Source organism: Pteropus medius, unplaced genomic scaffold (genome assembly GCF_902729225.1).
Source record: "Pteropus medius unplaced genomic scaffold, Ma_sr-lr_union100, whole genome shotgun sequence".
NCBI lineage: Eukaryota > Metazoa > Chordata > Mammalia > Chiroptera > Pteropodidae > Pteropus > Pteropus medius.
This window is the reverse complement of record NW_024350923.1, coordinates 4,628,371-4,648,638: the sequence shown is the minus strand read 5'-3', so window position 1 is coordinate 4,648,638 and position 20,268 is coordinate 4,628,371. Positions and strand designations below refer to the sequence as shown.

Genomic DNA, 20,268 nt, shown 5'->3' with positions numbered 1-20,268 from the left:
GTCATACATTCCTTACAGGTGGACAGCTCATTATCATAGATTTACTGAAAGAGTTTAAGCCTCTGAGCCAATGTTTGTGACTTGATTGATTTAGAAAGAGAGTAAAAGATCCATTAATATTTCTTTTGTGTTTAGAAAAGAGCTGTTGGAAAGTAAGCAAATACCAAATTTCACTAGATTCTTTCTAGGAGAGAAAGATGTCCTAATTTTTTCACATTACTCCTATCAAATAGTAATTTCAGACTTCTTCAGGGGACAGTATAGAGTATAGCATGTGTGAGAGCAGACATCTGAATATCACGAGGCAAGTTTTAGGCCATTAGTGATTTAGAGACCCCCCCACCCCAAACTCCATTCTCATCATGCTGATCTTTGAATGGTTTTAGAAACTTCTCAGAAACATAGAGTAATTTTAGTAGATGAAATACATTTTTGAGAATATAAAACTGCCATTAGTGGCAGCAAAAGCAGGAGCCATGGTACTATTCCAGAAATGCCAATTTGTCTACTCTTTCTATTGCTTGTGATTCCCTGAGTGGGACACAAATTGCTTATTCCAACAAAACTGATATGGTGGGTTATATGGTTATACATATGCTAGAGATTATAGAAGGAATTTTGAATACTCTTTTAAATAATTTCTTCAGAGGAAAAAAAGTAAATTTGTCATACCTGTTTTTTGACAGTAGACCAAAATTTGGTACATCTGAATTACTCTGCATCAGAATCCATCCTGTGCTAGGACATCCAGTAGTGCTTTTCATCCCTGATGACGTGGCTGGCATGGGCTTGTTGGGAGAGCTGATACTGACTCCAGCTGTCGCGCTATGTCCCTGCCCGAAGGTCTTTTCCAATCAGCTGAATAGGATTTCTTCAGTTTCCATATCCTTTTGATGATAAAGTCCATACAATTGTCTTTGAAAATTAATTTTTTTATATCCCAATTTTAGAAAGGCTTTTAGCATATAAATTCTCTTTTTAGAAGCCAGTATGATTTGTATAAAAACAAAAATCCAATATGAAAGCCAAGCTTGAGAAATTTTCCAGGAAACTATAAAATGTGACACTTGTGCCTCACTCTTTTCATGTAATCCAGTGTGACTGAAGCATGGAATGAATGGTGCAAGAGGGAGAGATGAGGCTGGGAATGGGAAGGTGGTTTGGATGGAGTTGAATATGGTGGATCTTGAGTACCACACTAAGAAGTGTGAACTTATTCTCTGTATAGTGGGAAATCATTGAATGTTTTAGGAGTTTCTTACAGCATTGTACAAGATGAATGGGAAAGAGAAGTCAGTAATCACTAAGTAAATAAGTAAGTGAACTGGGTAAGAGAGTGCCTGAATTAAAAGTGTGATGAGCATGGAAAGGAGAGACCTGTTGCTGTAAGGAATCAATATAATGAAGTAACCGATTTATTGTTGGAGTGGGGAGAGATTAGGGGCAGGAATTACTGAAGTTGATACCAAGATTTCTATATCCAGAATAGGCAAGTCTATAGAGACAGAAAGTAAATGGGGAGGAATTCTTTTTGGGGAGATAAACATGCCCTAAAATCTATGGTGGTGATGGTTGCACAACTCTCAGTATACTAAAACCCGTTTCATTGTACAGTTTAAATGCATGAAGTGTATGATATATGAATTAAATCTCAAAGCTGTTAAAAAAAGATTTCCATGTATGACTGACAGAATAATGAAGCTGTCAACAAGATGCAAATCATAAGTAACAGATTTGGTGAGAGGAGGGTAAGAAGATTCGTTTGGCTTTAAACATGTTGAGCTTATGGTGCCTGCAGGACATCCTTGAAAATGGCAAGCAGCTGTATAGAAATTTTGGTCTGGAACTTGAAAGTGGTCATATTTAGAAATACAGATTTTAGAGCCTCAGAGTTTTCTCTGTAGGTTAGTATAATATAGTGCTTTGGTTAGCATGGCACAGGAGTGTAAATGCTGGGTTCCCCATTAATTAGCTCTGTGACTTTAGGCAACTTACTCAATCAGCCTAAACCTTTATTTTCTCAGCTTTAAAATGGGGATAATAATACTTACCTCATAGTTATAGTTCTTTTCCTTTGCCAGGTTTGTTTTCTGGGGTTTTTGTTTGTTTAGGATTAACAATATAATAATCCATGTGATGCTTCTAGTATACTGCCTGACATAATAAGTATTCAATAAATATTAAGTATTATTTTTATATGATTGAAGCTATAGAAGTAAATGAAGGTATAGTAGAATATAAAGAATAAAAACAGAAAGGGGCCAAGGTCATGATAATGATAAATGTTAGCCGAGAATATCTTTTAGGGAAAAAGAAGGAGCAGGAGAGTGATAAAGACTATGCATGGACATTTTGTATTTTAAAACATTCTTTTTCTTGCTATCTAGATCATACAGAAGAGTATCAAGTAAAATAATAAAAGTTTCTTCTTCCTCCTCATCCCATTCCTTAAAGTGAATAAGATAAATGTTCTGTCTTCTTGGAATTTCCATTTTGGTGGGAAATTTTAACAAATAGATGTCAGGTAGTGATAAGTGCAGTGAAAAAATAAAGCAGGTAAAGGGAGGATGATGGGGATGTTATTTTAAATATTATTGTCAGTGAAGACTCTAGGGAGGTGATGTTTTAGCGAATAGTGAGAGATAGCTATGAAAACTAGTGGGATTTCAGTTACTTAAAATGGCAAACTAGGTAATTAAGACTCCCCCTTCCCACTGAAGATAAAGGCTAGATAAAATATTAAAACATCCTAAAAGTATTCAAGAGCTAGTGAATAGGGAAGAATTTCTGGGTTATGATTTAGAAGAGAACAGAGTTACAGAAAACTGAGCCCTGCATTGGGGGCTGCTTTTACCCTGGGGTTGTTTGCCATTTAGAGCAAGCAGCCAAGAGGCTAAGATGCTTCTGAATCAATACAGGGCAAGGAGGCCAAAGAGTTCATGGCTTCTGATCTTGGGGTTGCTATTAAAAACACCTCTTGTTTTGGGCAGGGTTAACTAAAAGGCTACACTTCAAGGAGTAAGGTGAACCTAAAATAAACTGTCCTTCACATGAACTACATTTGTTTTTTGGGTCATCTAGGCAAGCCAAAAAACCTTAAACTTTGAAATTGGAATAAGATGATTCCATATTGCTAATTCTCACAAATGCCTTGTAGAAACAAACAAAACTTCTTTCTAGAGGAAGATAAGTGCATCTGTGCTTCAAATTATTTAACTAATACTTTCTCAGATGCATGCACACATACATGACCAGGTGCAAGAAAGAACAAGGTAACATGAACAAGAGCTAGCAAAAACAAAGTCAAAAGAAACAACCAGTGGGACTCCAGATATTGGTAATATCAGACATTAATTTTTAAAATAAAAATCTGTTTACTATGTTTATGAAAAATGTAAGCCATTTTTGCCACAGAACTGAAAACAATAAAATATGATATAATTTTTTAAATAACTGAACAGAAATTGTTGAGCTTAAAAAAATCAATAACCAGTATTGAAATCCAACAGGCAGATTTAACAGCAAATAGAAACAGTATAAATGAATTTGTGAGCTGAAAAATAAGGATAGCAAAAACTCAGCAAAATAAGACAGAAGAATGGAAAACAGCAACCGTTAACAGTGAGACAGACTAACATACATTTAATTTATGTTCCAAAGGAGAAGAGAGAGAAAATAGGGCAAAAACAACATTTGAAGAGTTAATGGCTGAAGCAATCAAAACATTTAAAAGCTCTAACAATCAAACAGGACAAATAAAAGATATCTGTACACCTGTACAAGATCAATGACAGAAAAATCTTAAAATCAGCCAGGAAAAGAAAGATTATCTTCAAAAGAGAAACAAATTGACACGTAACATCCTCATACCATTAGGAGGTGGTGTTAATATTTTGAAATAAAATAATTACCAGCCTAGAATTCCATACCCAGTAAAAGCATCCCTCAAAGCAAAAGGTAATGAACCTACCCATAAGTTATATTAGTAGCATAATCCATACAGTAAGAAGAATTAATTCATCTAACTGTAGAACATAGTGTTTTGACTGTACATTCTTGGTAAGACATACTCTAAGGATGTAATGAACTGCAAAGAACTCTAAAAACTCATTCAGTGGTCTGGATTCTTAGGAATATTAGTATTATTTAAATTACTGTATGCATATTTATGAAACAAACAAGTGTTAACATTGTTAGGAACCAAACATTTTAGTGTAAGATAGAAAATATGTGAGTATAAATTCAGAGAAATTAAACAACTTTTTTAAAATTAATTTTTTATTTAGTTTCTAGTATACAGTACATTGGTTAGATATCTATGTAGTTCATAAAACAATCCCCGCAATTGCACTCTCCTGCCCCTGCCCCTCCATCTAAGCAGCATATTAATGCTAACTGCATTATGTTGTGCTCCCCATTTCCGTGACCATCAGCTACATCATGTAGTATTTATCTTTCTCTGTCTGCCTTAAATACCTTCAAAGCCCATCAAAGCAATATCTTTTCATATATACAGGTCTTGTTTTCTTATTCTTTCAGCTACTCTTTCTTTTGGTTGGAGCACTTAATTCTTTTCCATTTAAAGTACTTATCTATAGGAATGTAGTTGTTACCATTCTTTATTCCTGTTTTTGATACGTTTTTTCTTCTTAAAGAAGTCCCTTTAACATTTGCTGTAATACTGGCCTGGTGATGATAAATTCCTTTAGCTTATTTTTGTCTGGGAAGCTCTTTATCTGTCCTTCAACTCTAAATGATAGCTTTGCTGGATAAATTATTCTTGGTTGTAGATCCTGGGTCTTCATCCTGTCGAATATTTTTTGCCAAGCCCTTCTGTCCTGCATAGTTTCTTTAGAGAAATCAGCTGCCAGTCTTATGGGTGTTCTCTTATAAGTAACTATCTGTTTATCTCTTGCTGCTTTTAATATTCTTTCTTTGTATTTAACCTTTGGCATTTTAATTATGATGTGTCTTGGTGTGGGCCTCTTTGGATCCCTGATTTTTGGAATTCTCTGAGCTTCCGGGGATTTATGTCCATTTCCTTCCGCAGATTAGGGAAGTTTTCCATCATTGTTTCTTCAAACAGCTGTTCGACATCTTGATTTTCTTCAGTTACACCTATCAGACGAATATTTGGAGCCTTAATAGTGTCCCATATCCTCCTTAAATTATTTTTATAGTCTTGGCATCTTTTTTCTTGCCATTCTGATTGAGTGTCCTGATTTGCTTTCTTGTCCTCTAGATAGGGCATTTGATCTCTTCTTTATTCATTTGTTTATTCCATTTAATATACTTCTCATCTCAGATAACGTGTTCTTCATTTCAGACTGGTTCTCTTTTATAATTTCCATTTCCATTTTTATATTTTTTATCTCTTTGTCGAAGTTCTCACTGAATTTATCTACACTTCCCAAAAGTTCATTGAGCATCTTTATAACCAATGTTTTGAACTCTGCATCTGTTAGATTACTTGACTCCATTATATCTGGATCTCTGTTCTGTTCTGTCATATGGTTTCTGCTTCTTTGTCTTCCCATTTTGACTGCCTTTCCATGTCTGTTTCTATGTACTAAGCAAAGCTCCTAAGTCTCCTGGTCTTATTACTATGGATTTGTGAAGTCGGTGTCGGTGACACAGTCCTGAGAGAGGTTCAGCTACAGGCCATACTTAGCCCAAGCCTCTACCCCTCCGGGGCTACCTGTTAAGATTCAGCAAGCGATCCACAGATGCTGTGCTTACAGTTGCCTTAAAAGGCCACAACAGAAATCGAGGCCAGCTGCGACCAGTGTGAGGCCAGGCACTGCTCAGCAAGGGGTCCCTGACTAAGTAAGGACACACCTGGATGTGGCTTGGGTGGAGGCATGAGTTGGGGGTGGCAGGGTTTCCAGGAATCCTTTGGGCGGAGCGACCTCTGCTATCCAGTTTGATGACTTCTTGGCTATGGCAGCACTGTATCTAGTGCACTGATAGTGGGGGAGGCTCAACAGGGAACAGCGGAGACCGCCAGCACTTCTGTACAGAGCGAGTCTTCCCTGGCCCTCACTCTGACAATGTCTCCCTGTAAGTCCCTGGCACCCCCTGCACGGAGCTGAATAGGCAGTGGTGCTCAGAGTGAGCAGGTCCATCACCACAAAAATCCATTCACGGATGTGGCCCCTTTAAGAGGCGTCTACCGCTGCCGCAGCTTCCATCTCAGACGCTGGAGACCGGGCAGCCCCACGTCCTCGCCCGTCCTACCTTCTGCCTTTGCAGAGTGCTTTCTTGGACTTCTTTCTAGTTGTATGGCTTGTTCCCCTAGATCCCAAGTGATTTTTCCTTGCTGCTGCTCCTTGTTTCTGTCACAGCTTTGATTTGGTCGCCAGAGGGATGAACAGAGCCTCTATCATCTACGCCATTTTTTTTCTGTCTCTAAACTTTTAAAAGTACTCTTAAGGTGGAATTGAAAATACCAGTGTGGAGGGGGAAAAAATAAAATGTTAAAAAAAATTTTAAAAAAATGATAATAAATACCAGTGCGAATCACCAACTTTTTGACTTTTAAAATTACATATTTCTTAGCTCTGTCCGTTTAAGAAACCTAGAAGCCATGAGCACTCCTAGTACCCAAAATGTGTTCTCTGAATACCATTGTTCACTAAAAAAAGAGAAGTCGCTGATTCTAGGCTTAAAGTAGAAATGTACAAGACAAGCTGGGTATATTCTTGGGCCAAAAAGCAAGGATGCTATTAAAGGCCAATGAGATTATGTCAAAATGATTTGGGAACTTCCATTTGCAGCCATGATAGGATAACAGGGACTGAATTTAATCTCCTACCTGAACAACTGAAAAAATGGACAAATTATATTAAACAATTTTCATATATTAAACAGGTAGTACAGAAAAAGGCTACATAAACAAGTGAACCCTATGATTGCCCCACCATACTTCCTAGAGAACTTTCTAGGCTGTAACACAGGGAGGGGATACCCAACGAGAGTCTGGTGAATTTCTTGAGTTTAAGAGGCAAAATTCCAAGTTTGGGAGGTCCAGGGAAGTAGGATTTATAGAAACGAGTACTTAAGAGGACAGAAATGCACAGACACAAAGCTCTAGATAGAGGCGAAACTGGAGTGTGCACAGAGCTAGAAATATTTTCTGTTCTTACTAGGCAGGGAAAATGGAAAAACCTCACATTTCACAAAGCATCAAGGTATCAGGTGTAATCCTAAGAAGGGTTTTCCTGAGTAGTGAGGAAAATTAGCCCTATTTTTCAGGCCTCTCTGATCCCACCTAACAAAGCTTAAAAGTAAGACCTACAAGGCTTAGACTGTTTCCAAGTAACTCTATAATATCCCAGGGGAAAAAATAAGAATATTTATTACACCTACTAAGGTAAACTTCACAATGCAGGGCATCCAATAAAAAATTACTTGGCATGCAGAGAAGCAGGAAAATAGGACCCATAACGAAAGGGGGACAATCATTCAAAATAAAAACCTAACCAGAAATAACACAGATGGTAGAATTAGTAAATAAGGACATTAAAACAGGTATAACTTTATTCCATATGTTCAAGATGAGAGAATATTGACCATATTAAGTAAAGACACAGAAGATATGTTAAAAACAAAGCCCCGTTTTACTTTTATAGATAAAAATTATTACAATTTATAAGACAAAAATACAATGTATGAGATTTATATATTGCAAAAGAAGAGATTAGTGAATTTGAAGACAGCAATAGAAACTACCTAAAATGAAACAGAGAAAAAAAGACTTTAAAAAAAGAATAGCTTCAGTGAACTGTGGGATAATTTGAAATGGCCTAATTCAGAGATGTGTAATTTTAATTCTAAAGGAGTGAGGGAGAGCAGATAAAATATTTGAGGAAATAATGTTCCCAAATCTTCCAGATTTTATGAAAACTATAAACCTGCAGATCCAAGAAAATAACAAACTCTAAGCATAAGAAACATGAAAATTATACCAAGACACACCATAATCAAATTGCTTAAAGCCAGTAATAAAAAAATCTTAAAAGCAGCTGGAGATAAATAGATACATTTACATATAGAGGAACAAAGAGGAATTACAGCAGATTTCTTGTTGGTAAGCTAGAATAAAGTAGAGTGACATCTTTAATGAAAGAAAAAAGAAAACTTGGAAATCTATACCCAGAGAAAACATTTTTCAAAAATGAAGGCAAAATAATTTTTCAGACATACAAAAGACCAAAGACTTCATCACCAGCACACCTGTATCATAGTAAAGGAAATCTTTTAGGTAGAAGGAAAATGATAACAGATGAAATTCTGGATCCACACAAATGAAGAGCACTAGAAATGGTAACTATCTGGGTAGATGTGAAAGATTTTGCCTAATTTAAAAAATCTTAAGAGATAATAGGCCATTGATAGCAAAAATAACAGCAGTGTATAAGGCTTGTAACATGGAAGTAAAATGTGCAACAATAGCATAATGGCCAGGAGGGGAGAAATGGAAGTATATTGTTGAGAGTCTCATACTATATGTGTGTGAACTGTTATAATATCACTTGAAGATAGACTGCGATAAGTTACAGTTGTATATTATAAAGCCTAAAGCAATCCCGAAGTTAATACAACAGATAGTTTTAACTAATGAGCAAAAAAGGGAATAAATGAAATTGTAAAAATTACCCAATCCAGAAGAACCCAAAAAATAGAAGAGGAAAAAGAAAATAATACAAGGTACAAATGGAAGACAGATAACAAGATGGTAGATTTAAACCCAACTATTAGCGGTATTCCTATTAAATTTAAATGGTTAAACAACCCAATTAAAAGGCAACCACACATTTTGCAGTCAAATGCTCTACCACTGAGCTGTACCCCCCAACCACACATTTTGACTCTTCAGATACTCCACTCTTATTTTGAATGTGCAGCATCTCAGAGCTCCCCTGGCTCTAAAGAGTGAATGCATTGGCCTTAGCCCATGTTCTTGGGTTTGTGATGGAGACTTCATTTATGGACCCTGTCAGCCTTTGTTCTGTTGTGACTTTCCATAATGCTCCAGTGCCTACTGGGTAAGAATTTTAATTTTCACAATGCCTTGTGTTTACCCTATTAAAAAGAAGATGAAATAAAAAGGAAAAATAAATTTTGGTCTCTTTAGCTTTGGTTCAGGGGACAAAAGAAGTTAGGCAGTGGTTCTTAACTGGGTAATTGTACCTTCAGATGACATTTGGCAATGTCTGGAGACATTATTGATTGTCATGAATGGAGGCAGGGGTGCACTACTGGCAACTAGTAGTTGCCAGGGTAGAGGCCAGGGATGCTGCTAAACACCCCACCCCATCCCAGCAAACAATAGAGAAGTACATCTGGCTTAAAGTGTGGATAGTGGCGAGATCGAGAAACCCTGGGTTAGAGGGAGGTTGAGAGTGGAAGTGGGAAGTCAAGGAAGCAATTTAAGGGGCCCGCCCTTTGTCTTGTTTAGAGAATAGGGTTAGAGAAAGAAGGAGTTTTCTTCTCAATCTGAGTATTCTCAAATACACTGGAAAAAAGTCCTTTGTATATACTTCTAGCATATATCACGTTGTATCACAGTTTTTTGGATTTTGTGTCTCCCATACCATAAATATAACTTAAAGGAAGTTATTAAATCTGGATATTCGTCTTCGTATCCCCAGAACTTAGTACAGTGTTTAATCTGGGGTGCCACTCAAATCTATGATTAAATAAGTAGGATGAATAAATAACTAGTTCTAATACTATACCTGTAGCTCACTCTCATTAAAGCCACAATAAATTTCTGAGGATTCTAGTGGATCTACCTCTGTTACCTGACACCTATATTCAATGTGTAAAAGGCTTAATTCATAATCTAGCATACTAGTTTATGGGAGTGTGAACCAGGTTAGTGAAATGCTTGTTTTATGCTAATGAATACTTATTCATTAAAAAACCACTAAAATTTGGCAGTTTTCTTTAGCACCTATATACATATTTCTATATGGACCTTTAGGTCTGCCTCTGACATTGCCAAGCCAGGAGCAGCCAAATACTGCTATCTTCAAAGATACCTCTTATTTCATAGACTGGAAGAAATACCACTTGCGTATGGTGCCCAATTTGGATCTCAATTTGGATAGAGGTATATCTTCCTCTCTTTGTACAGGGGTAAAAAAAAAACTGGAGAATATGAGAGAAATGCAAAGAAACATGAAAAACAGGTATATATAAAAATAGGACCCAGTGATCTGATGGTTTAGGTTGGAGGTTGCAGGTGGGGTTCTAGCCACATTTGAGAGTCCACTTGGAGTAAGGCCAACAGGTGTCAGGAGGTAAAGCCTCATCAGAGCCCAACTGTTTTTGCATTACGTGTTGATGCTGGTTCTCTCACTTTCTCTTTTGTCTCCTCTATTTCTAGTCCTCTTGAAGTAGTGGGCCTTCATCTTCTAGGGACTTGTTCAGAGGGTTTCTTAATCTGTCAACTCTAGGGCTTTAGAAAGGGCAGTAAGGGAGCAATTACATTTTTGGACTATTGTGGAAGAGAAATGCTTCCTAATGAGAATCTACATAAAATTACTTAGAAAAAAATGAAAACACCTCATAAATGCAAGGCAGGAGTATGAACCATATAATAATAAACCTAGGAGACTGGCTATAATATTCGTGTAGAGTAACCACATTAGCTTTGGGTAAGTCATGCTGAAAGTTGGATGCTTAAAAATGACTGACAAAACTGGGAAATAGGAATATGCAACTATGAGCTGATATCTAAGAGGTTTACAGTCTTGAGCTTGACTGTTGTTAGCTAGAGTTCTTTGAAATTTAGAAGGTAGTCTGGTCAATTGGATCCTGAAGAAATGACCAGTGAGGAAGAAATGTTCTAGAGATGTGACTAGCATGAGAAGTTTGAAGCCTCCTGGGATGGGACAGTATCTCGGGGAATGATAGAATCTTCCTCTAGGAAGTAAGCCTTGGGGTAAGGCTCTTTTACTTAAGTAAGCAGTTATTCCAGAGAGTGGAATGAAAGGAGAGTGTCCTTGGACAGGGTCTCTGGAGGTAACTAGTTTTGGGAAGGAAGTCATTCGTTTTTGTTTTCATGTTTGTTTGTTTCCTTCATTTTTTGCCAATTAATTTTGATGCCTGGACTTTCTCAGTTACTTTGGAAGTGAATAATGTAGAAAATGTCTTCTCATCTCATGCCCTCATTACGCTAAAGGACAGAACCAGGGTCCACATGGAGATACTTCTCTGTATGGATTCTAAAGGATCAAGGTGCTAAAAAGTGACCATAGGGCATCCGATTACTTGGGAATACAAATATCATATTGTGGTTAAAAGATGATTTTGAAGTTGGTCTAAAACAGTTTCACCACTTACTCACTTACTCTTTCATGTCGGGCAATGTATGTAACTTGCCTGTGCCTCTTATCTGTAAAAGGGCATAAGACTAGGTCCTATGCCATAGTGTTGTGAAGTCTAAATGTTGAGATAGTACATGTAAAGTATTAACATGGTACATGGCACATAGTAAGTGTTTGATACAACTTAGCTGTTACCATTATCAGGTTTGACTCTGATTTCTGCCTCTTACTAGCAATACCTACCTTAGAAAGTTGTACAAGAGATGCATAAGTTAATTTCATAATGCTTCCCAGTAAATGTTAAGGAGTACTGTTTGGTTTGCATTTTGCACACCTAGTTATTTTGATGTTCTTCTTGAGAATCACTTATTTGCTTCCACCCCCTGGATAGAGAAACAGATTCAAAAGGAGAAGGGAGTGTTCAAATTTAGATCTATTTCAGATCCTTTGTTTGAGGTATAGATTCTTTAATCAGTTAGCATTTTGAGAACTTTACCTATCTTAGAATACTATTCAATAACTTGTCTTCTAGATTTGGTGCTTCCAGATGTGAGTTATCACGTGGAACCTAGTGAGGGGGATCAGTCTCAAAATATGGACCATCAAGGACAAACTCTGCTGCTCATTCTCTTTGTTGATTTCCACAGTGGATTTCCAGTCCAGCAAATGGAATTGTGGGGTAGGTATAGGAGAATGACGCTGCCAGCTTGTGTGTGTTTAAATGTTACTATAGAAAGGGTGACTTTATAATGCACATATCTGAACTAGATGTATTTCTGTAGACTAATGAATTTTGATTTAAGTTAAACAAATTATATGCTCTATGGAAAAGATCTTTATCTTGAAGCATCACTTAAATGATGACATTGTCAGATTTGGTTGACCAGAAATCAGAAACCAGAAAAACTATAATGCTCCCTACAGAGTATATTACCTTAGATGTGGGGTTCTCAACCTCAGCTGCACAATATATTACCTGGGCAAAGCAGTGATTTCTGATGAAACACATGCATCAGAATCACCTGAATATTTGAAAGTGTGCAGCTTCCTGGGCCAAGGATTAACTTATTATTTTTCTATTATGTAAAAATCTGGTATAGCTCAAGAATCTGTATTTTTAACAAGATTCTCAGGTGATTCTTAAGTATAGTAAAGTTTGAAAATCGCTTGAGTATGCGTGAGAGTTGGCTTATGCATTTTAATTTAATAAACCCTGGGATGTAAATTTAAGAATTTCTCAGTGCCCTCTTAAACTTTGAGGGAAGTGTCAAGAAGTAGAGCATATAAACTTGTGGGGAAAGGTTCATAGCCTCCGTTTTGGTGCTCATGGCATGTTTCTATGTTCTCCTTTCTCTGTGGGCCAGTGCTTTTTCTTGGGACTCTACTCTCCAGGCATAGCAGTGCTGTTTGATATGGCCCTGCTCCCACTGAGTCATAAGAGAAATGAGACAACTTACAGCCCCAGATCAGAAGAGCTCATGTTGACTGCTGCCAATTATTTGTCTAATAAACCATTGTCGGCTGTGGGATTCTTCCTGCTGCCTGCCTTCCATGCCTCTCCTGTCTTTCCCCAATACATGTAATTCTTTAGGAGAGAAGCACTGCTTTCCCGGGCTCTGGCTTGCACCTCTAATGAGGAACTTGTGTTCTCTGGTGTCCCACTCACTGTTCCATTCTTTAAGGCCTTGGAATGGGAGCATAGAAGAGACCCAAACTAATGAGGCTTCCAGCAAGGAAGTCAAAGGTGAGGATGCCTAGGGCTGTTACCTGACCTGTGCTTACATGCTAGTGGCTGATTAAGAGAAGCCGCTTAGTATTTTGGAAAGGGCTTCAGGGTAGAATCAAGAGACCTGGGTTTAATTTTAGTTCTATCAAATTCCTCAATGATTTTAGGGAAGCAAGTCACATAAATCATCTGATCCTTTCATACATTTAACATAAGATTGTTAAACTCGCTCATATTCAAAGGCCCTTCCAAGTCTAAAGACCTTCTTAAGACTTAAGATCTGCTATCTTCTGGCATGTTGTTGTTTTTTTTTCAGGTCTGCTAAAGGGAATACCATATTCGGTTTTCCTTAGGATTACATAAAGTCTGATACCATGTTCTGAATCCTATTGAACATAACTTAAGAACTCAGATTCCTCAGAAACCTGTATTATCATTCTTGTACCTGTGATAAACATCTCTGTTTAGCTTGACTCTAAAGGCCTGCAGCACCTCAAGTAGTTGTACTCAGCATTGGATTAAATAGAAATACATTACAGCATTAACAAAAATAGTAGGTATGTTTTTAAATTTCCTTATGCATCTGGTAGTTTAGGACTAGCCTTTGAAGAAGATGCTCCGTTGAGGGTAGGTAGATATACATAATGGCTCTAAATATAGCAATTTTATCTTCTTTTTCCCCTCATCTTTCTCATCTCCTTGAAAGCTTTCTTTAGAGCTCCTGTTGGAAACAGATTGTGCAGAACTACAATCTGTTTCCATGTGTCTTTAAAAAATCACTTAACTGGCATTCTGCCCACCTTGTCATGGTAACTTTTCTATGATTAACTCGTTATTTTGCCACAGTGTTCAAGGCATCTGGTGGTATCTGCAGTTTTAGGAACAAACTTATAGCTTTTTAATTAAATGTCTGCTTTTAAAAGGATTCTAACTGATTTCTTGAGGCTATTCTTAGGATCAAACTATAAAAAACAATAATCCAGATATTATCATAGCAATAGTGATATTTTCCCTTTGAATATTGCAACGTACATTTCAAAACACTTCATATATATTATCTCAGTTTATTTGCATAACACACCTGTGAGAGCTTGTGATATAGTCATTTTCTATACTAAAGTGAAAAAAGTGAAGTGACTTGGTCACCACTAGTTGGTGATAGAATTGATCCTAGAATCTATGTTCTCCTGACTCTAGTTCCAGACCCCTTTTGAGCAGACCACATATTACCTTCCCTTCCAGGAAAGCATCATGGTGCCTCATGGTAGAAAATGTTCTTCTGCCTTGATTTTTAACTCAGCCCTGAGAAAAGCTAGCCAGCATCAGGCTGCTTCACCATTGTACCTTTGAACAGATTGTTCAGAGGAGACTAGAAAAACACTGAATAAAGAAAGATTAAGAAGCATTTTCTCCATGTACCCTGTAAAGTGAATTCGTCTTCCTGTTATATCAGGATCATCAATGCTAACCTATTGTTTGGTGACATTTAGCTCATCACTCTCACATGTTAGCTTTTCTGAATGATGCTGAGCAGTGATGCCTATGGTTACTTATCAGAGATAGGCCCCCATTTAAAAAGACCTTATACCAGCAGTTATAGTCATCTATGTGAGTTTAACTTTCTATACCACAGCATATCTGAAAGGATTGACACTGACAATAACAGTAGCTTACCACAACAGTGTTGCTCAAATAGGAATGGAGTAGGGTTATCTCTCCTTTGGGAGTCACCAGTACCATCGTTTATAGTATGTGGTGTATATTTCTGTTTCTGATAAGAATTAAACAGGATCCCTTACATTTGTTTCTTCAAAAATAATGTCATTCTTCACTTTAATTTTCCTGAGATTTCTTTCATTTGCAAGTGGGAGTTGGGTGGCTTTGTAAGTTGCTGGGGGTTTTGTCTAAAGCAATTATTTGTGGATAGGCAGAAGTGAGCTAGCACAGGAACAACAGTCTTAAAGTGGTCATGCTCACTTAGTTACCAAAATTCTCCTTCCCCTTAGGAGTCCACACTTTGCTTACGAGTCATCTCAGTGCCATCCTCGGGGAGAACCACAGCGTGGTACAAGATTCCATCCAGGTTGCTGTGGACCAGGCCTTGGAGCAGCATCACCAGGCTGCCAAGGTAATAAATTCACAATTCCCTTTCCCTACTCCCTCTTAAGAAAAAGATAGCCAGAATATATGGCAGACAGGGCCAGAGACTCCTTCCTCCTATAATGCCTCTTCCTCTGGTTTTGTCACTTGGGCTGATCGTGTACACTGTGTTTAGCCTAGGAACTCAAGCTTTAACGTAGATGGGTCATTGTAACCAGCTTGCTTAGTTTTACCTCGCAGTAGGTAAGTTTGAGTAAATAGGGACAAATAGAGAAAAATGGCTCATAAAGCACCTCTTCCTTATCTACACATCTCCCTTTTCCATATGTATTTCTGGAGCTACTGCTTCGCCAAATCTTGCATTCTTCCCCCATTTCCTAACCCTTACAATACCACTTTCTCTTCTTATTTGACTTTCTGAATTCCTTCATCCTGTGTATTTTTGGTAACACATTTCCCTTTTCAGGGAAAAAAAAACACACTAAGAGACAAAAGCTTATAGCTTTTTGTTTTTAAATATTAAGTGTATCTGTTTTATGGCCCAGTGTCTTTTTTGAATGCATCTGTGTCAGTAAGTTATCCCTATGAAAGGAGATAACATTTTTTACTTATTTCAATCCCTGAGTGTCCTTTACATGTCATAATCTCAGTAACTGTTATTGATGGAAGGAGAAGAATTGTTGAAATCTTTGGTCCTTTTAGGATTCTCTGAACCAGCAGCTTGGGATTATTACAAACCGCACTCTCCCCCTTGCTTGTTATGTTTCCTAGGCTCATCAGAAGCTACAGGCCTCACTCTCAGTGGCTGTGAATTCCATCATGAGTATTGTGACTGGCAGCACCAGCAGCAGCTTCCGAAAGATCTGCTTCCAGGCCCTTCAAGTTAGTAGGATGCTTTAAAATGCCAGGGTTTTAATGACATTCTACTGCCTGTCTTAGTACTATGTATAGTGCTTTTAGAAACATTATTTCATTGATCCTGCTGTGATCCTACATAGTACCAGGCCTGTGGTAAGTGTTTTAAGAAATATTTGTTGAATGGATAGTGGTGTGTATAAATGAGAAAACAAGTTTTTTTAAATTTCTACTTCCTTTAGGTCACACAGTAGTTAATGAGAACAGTTCAGACTAGATCGGTGATTCCCAATTCCTTGTTGAAGAATGTTCTGTTACCTTAGGTGACAGAATACATTGGAAATATCGGAGCAGCCATAGGTGTTACTTGTATTTGGTGGTATGGAACGGTAAAAACAAGTTTTGGAAATAGAGGCCTGAGTTTAAATCTTGGCTTATTTACTTATTAGCTGAGTGCATTTAGGGCTGTACTTTATTCTCTGACCTTCATCTATAAGTTGGAAAAAATAATAATATCTCAGAGAGTTATTATGAGGGCGGGGGCTAAATATGAAAGTGCATAGCATGTGGTAAGTTCTCAATGTTAGTTTCTTTCCTTTTTTTTAGGAATGTGTGCTGACCACTCAGTATTATCAGTGGGGTAACACATTAATTCCATATCTGTGGCTTCATTTTTTGTACTTTTTTCCTTGAAAAGATAGTATAATACATACAAAATTTTAAGTATTAATAAACTATCACTAAAATTTTGCATAATATCTCATATATATTTTGTACTATATAGTTGTAACCAAAGTATTCTATATTCATATGTAATTTGACATTTCCCTGTTTCAACGGTCTTAGAATTTGTATTGGTTACCCAATATTCCACTGTTCTGGTTTAATCTAATTTAATAAATTAGATTAATTAATTCTCCTAATGATAGACATTTAAGTTGTTTACATTCTTTATGCCAATACCTTTTACTTTCTGAATTCCTTCATCTTGTGTATCTCTGGTAACCTGTTTCTTACTTCATATGGCCCCCTTTTCAGGGAAAAAACAGCCACACTAAGAGACAAAAGCTTAAAGCTATTTGTTTTTAAATAGTAAGGGTATCTGTTTCATGGCCCATTGTCTTATTGATTGTAACTTCAGATGTCTTGCTTCTTTTGAATTATTTTCTAGAATAAATTTCTATAAGTGGAGCTACTGGGTCAAAGACTGTAACACTTTTATAATCTAGTGCATCTTATCATAGCGTCAGCTTTCTGGGTCATGTGGATAGTACAGGGCAGTGAGAAGAACATGATATTAGCAGTCTTGCGGTCTTCTCTAACTTTTGTACCAACTAGCTGTGAGATCTTGTGTTGGTCATTTTTTTTTACAATTGCAGTTTTCTCATCTGTGAAATTAGTATGTTGTTTTAAGGTAATTACTCTGGTACCCTAATATTCTGCACTTCTATACTAAAAAGTAGAGGCTGTTACCCATTCTTTATGGATGCAAACTGTATTATTTTGTTCTTTGCCTCTGTAAAAGACTTATGTGGGGAAAAGTTCTTATGTCAGCCTAGTTGTTCAGTGGAACTTCTGTTCCCTTTGAACTTATTCAAGAGGAAAGCAGTTTACATTACCTCTTCACAAAGAGATGGATCTCTGGGATATTTATCTCCTGTGGAGATAGGAGAACAAAGACCTTGTTTGAAAGATCTTGCCTAGGTCACAGAAATTGGAAGAAATATAGGAATCACAACTACCCGTCTCATGCCTTCTTTCTACTTCTCCTATGTCCATAGGAACTAATGAAACTCCTGACATGATGTGAGCAATGGCAGTGGTTTGCCTTCCTATTTGTCTTGTCTTCTTGTATAAACTTCCTGTGGGTACTTGCCCTTTGGTTGCTAGTACTGGAATTCAGCACATTATATCTCTGGCCCATTTTAGGCAGCTGACACACAGGAGTTTGGGACCAAACTGCACAAATCATTCCATGAGATCACCCAGCACCGATTTCTCCACCACTGCTCATGTGAGGTGAAGCAGGTAAATCTAAAATAATAACCAGTATTTTGGTGGAAATGTTCCATTTTGATATATGTAACTGAATATAGGGTGGGTTGGTATAGGCACTTTAGACTGTACATTTTGAGGTTAGCCTTTCAGCAAGGAAGACTGTGGTTTAGAAAAACTATAGAATGTAGTATTACATAGAGGTTAATAGCATGGTTAGATGTCGCTTGGATTCCATTTCTGTCACTATGTAGTTGTGTGGTATTATTGTGGAAGCTGTTTAACCTTTCCAACCTCAGGTTCTTTATCACTAAAATTTCTGATGTATACCTAAATGTTTGTTGTGAAGTTTGAATAAAATTATGTATGTATGTAAAGTGCTAACACATAGCTACTCTTATAATGGTGATGGTATGATGGAATTTTTAAGTTTAGTTTGGCCTTATCAAACCCATGCTTTTATCCACTTTTTTGAATGCTGGAGATATAAAGTTGCATTGGAGTTTCTACCCTCAAGGAGGTCAAATAGTTCTGGTTTTGTGACAAGTTCCTCTAACGAGTGAAGAGAAGTCATAGCTGGGAAATTCTGTATCTTGATTCCAGGTGTCACTGGAAGTAGTGTTCCAACTGAAGCCCATCCTTCTGGCTCTTTAGGCTCAAATCAGTAGGATCGACTTTTTTTTTTTTAACTAAAGTATAAGATGAGTAAATAAAAAAGATTAAGGGTGAAATTATTATACAGTAGCTTCTGACCAAGATGGAGTAGCAGGGACAGGATTTACCCTTCTGCTTGAAATAACAAATCTGGACACAACATCTGAAATAATGGTTCTCAAGACATCGAGCATCAGACAACAAATGGGATAGTCCTTCCTGAGAGATGGCAAACAAGCGCAGTTAGCCCTATGATTTCCCTGGCATACTGTCTGGAGAAGGTACGGAGGCCATGGAACAGGGAGAAAGGATATAGGCAAAGCCTAGTGGTCTCCTTGAGTTGAATAGATGAAGCTGGGAATCTAAGGAGTTTTCAGGGCAGAGTACCAGAGAAGAGAGAGCTGCACAGAGAGAGAATTCTGGAGATCGGCAGAGGTTCTCCCTCTGGTATTCATTTAAATACTGATCAGCTTATTCATGTGAAGAAACTATCCAGGTAAAGAACCATCCAGAAAGATTAAAGGGAAGAATATGCAGATCTCATACAGGGCTAGGAATAGTGACTATTCCTATGACCCAGAAAGAAAAGCTCTGTAATTTATGGAGCATCAGGCAGAATACTAAGGAAGATCTTGCTTTGAGAATGGAGAAAAATTAAACCTACAGTGAGCACTCTTCTGGTCCTGCCTAACAAAGCCTAAAAGCAGAAGCAAGACCTAAAAAGATTAAGTGTTTCCAGGTAATTCAATGGCATCACAGAACTAAGTTTAAGTATATTTATAGGAATACAAAAATATCCAGTACCTATCAGGTACAGTGCTTTGCATCCAAAGAAAACGTTAGCAGACATACCAAGAAACAGGACAGCATGACCCACAGTGGGGAAAAAACTTAGTTGATCAGTTATTCAGCGAAAACTGATCCAGAACTGACGCAGAAGATAGAATTAGTAGACAAAGATATTAAAACAGTTATTATTATAATTGCATTCCATATGCTCAGGAAGCTAGAGGAAAAATTGAACATATTAAGTAGAAATGTGGAAGGTATTAAAAAAAAGACCCTAAACAAACTTTGAAGTTAAAAACTATGATATTTCTGAGCTAAAAATTACACTAAATAGTATCAGTGGCACAGTAGACACTTACGGAAAAACACACAGCAATGAAACTATCTGAAATACAGAGATTTTAATATATAAAACCAAAAATAATAGAGCATCAAGCATCTGTGAGTTATGGGACAACTTCAGATAGCCTAATATATGTGTAATTGGAGAATGTGAAGAAGTGGAAGCAGAAAATATATTTGAAGAAATAATGGCTGAAAAATTTTCCAATTTGATAAAATCTATAAATCTCACAGATCCAAGAATCTTAACAAACCTAAGCTCAAGAAACAAAGAAAACTACACCAAGGAACATCACAATTAAACTGATTAAAATTGGTGGTAAAGAGAAAAATCTTAAAAGCAAAAAGAAAACCTATTGTGTACAAGGAAACAAAGATAAGGATTACAGCAAATTTCTCATCAGAAACAGTATAAGCTAGAAGAGAATGGAGCAGCATCTTTATAATACTGAAAAAAAGTCAACCTAGAAT

General features: G+C 37.1%; 1 protein-coding gene across 5 annotated transcripts in view; it reads left to right on the top strand.

Moving 5' to 3' along the window:
* TOP6BL (TOP6B like initiator of meiotic double strand breaks) overlaps positions 1-20,268 on the top strand; it is a 59,863-nt gene that overhangs the window by 29,086 nt on the left and 10,509 nt on the right. For 4 of the 5 annotated variants that reach the window (XM_039840753.1, XM_039840752.1, XM_039840755.1 and 1 more), the window contains 6 exons: positions 687-882; positions 9,967-10,117; positions 11,869-12,015; positions 15,069-15,190; positions 15,934-16,044; positions 17,947-18,045. In XM_039840753.1, the coding sequence (XP_039696687.1) occupies positions 687-882; positions 9,967-10,117; positions 11,869-12,015; positions 15,069-15,190; positions 15,934-16,044; positions 17,947-18,045 (826 nt within the window). The remainder of the gene's footprint in view (positions 1-686; positions 883-9,966; positions 10,118-11,868; positions 12,016-15,068; positions 15,191-15,933; positions 16,045-17,946; positions 18,046-20,268) is intronic. The other variant, XM_039840754.1, reaches the window with a different exon arrangement.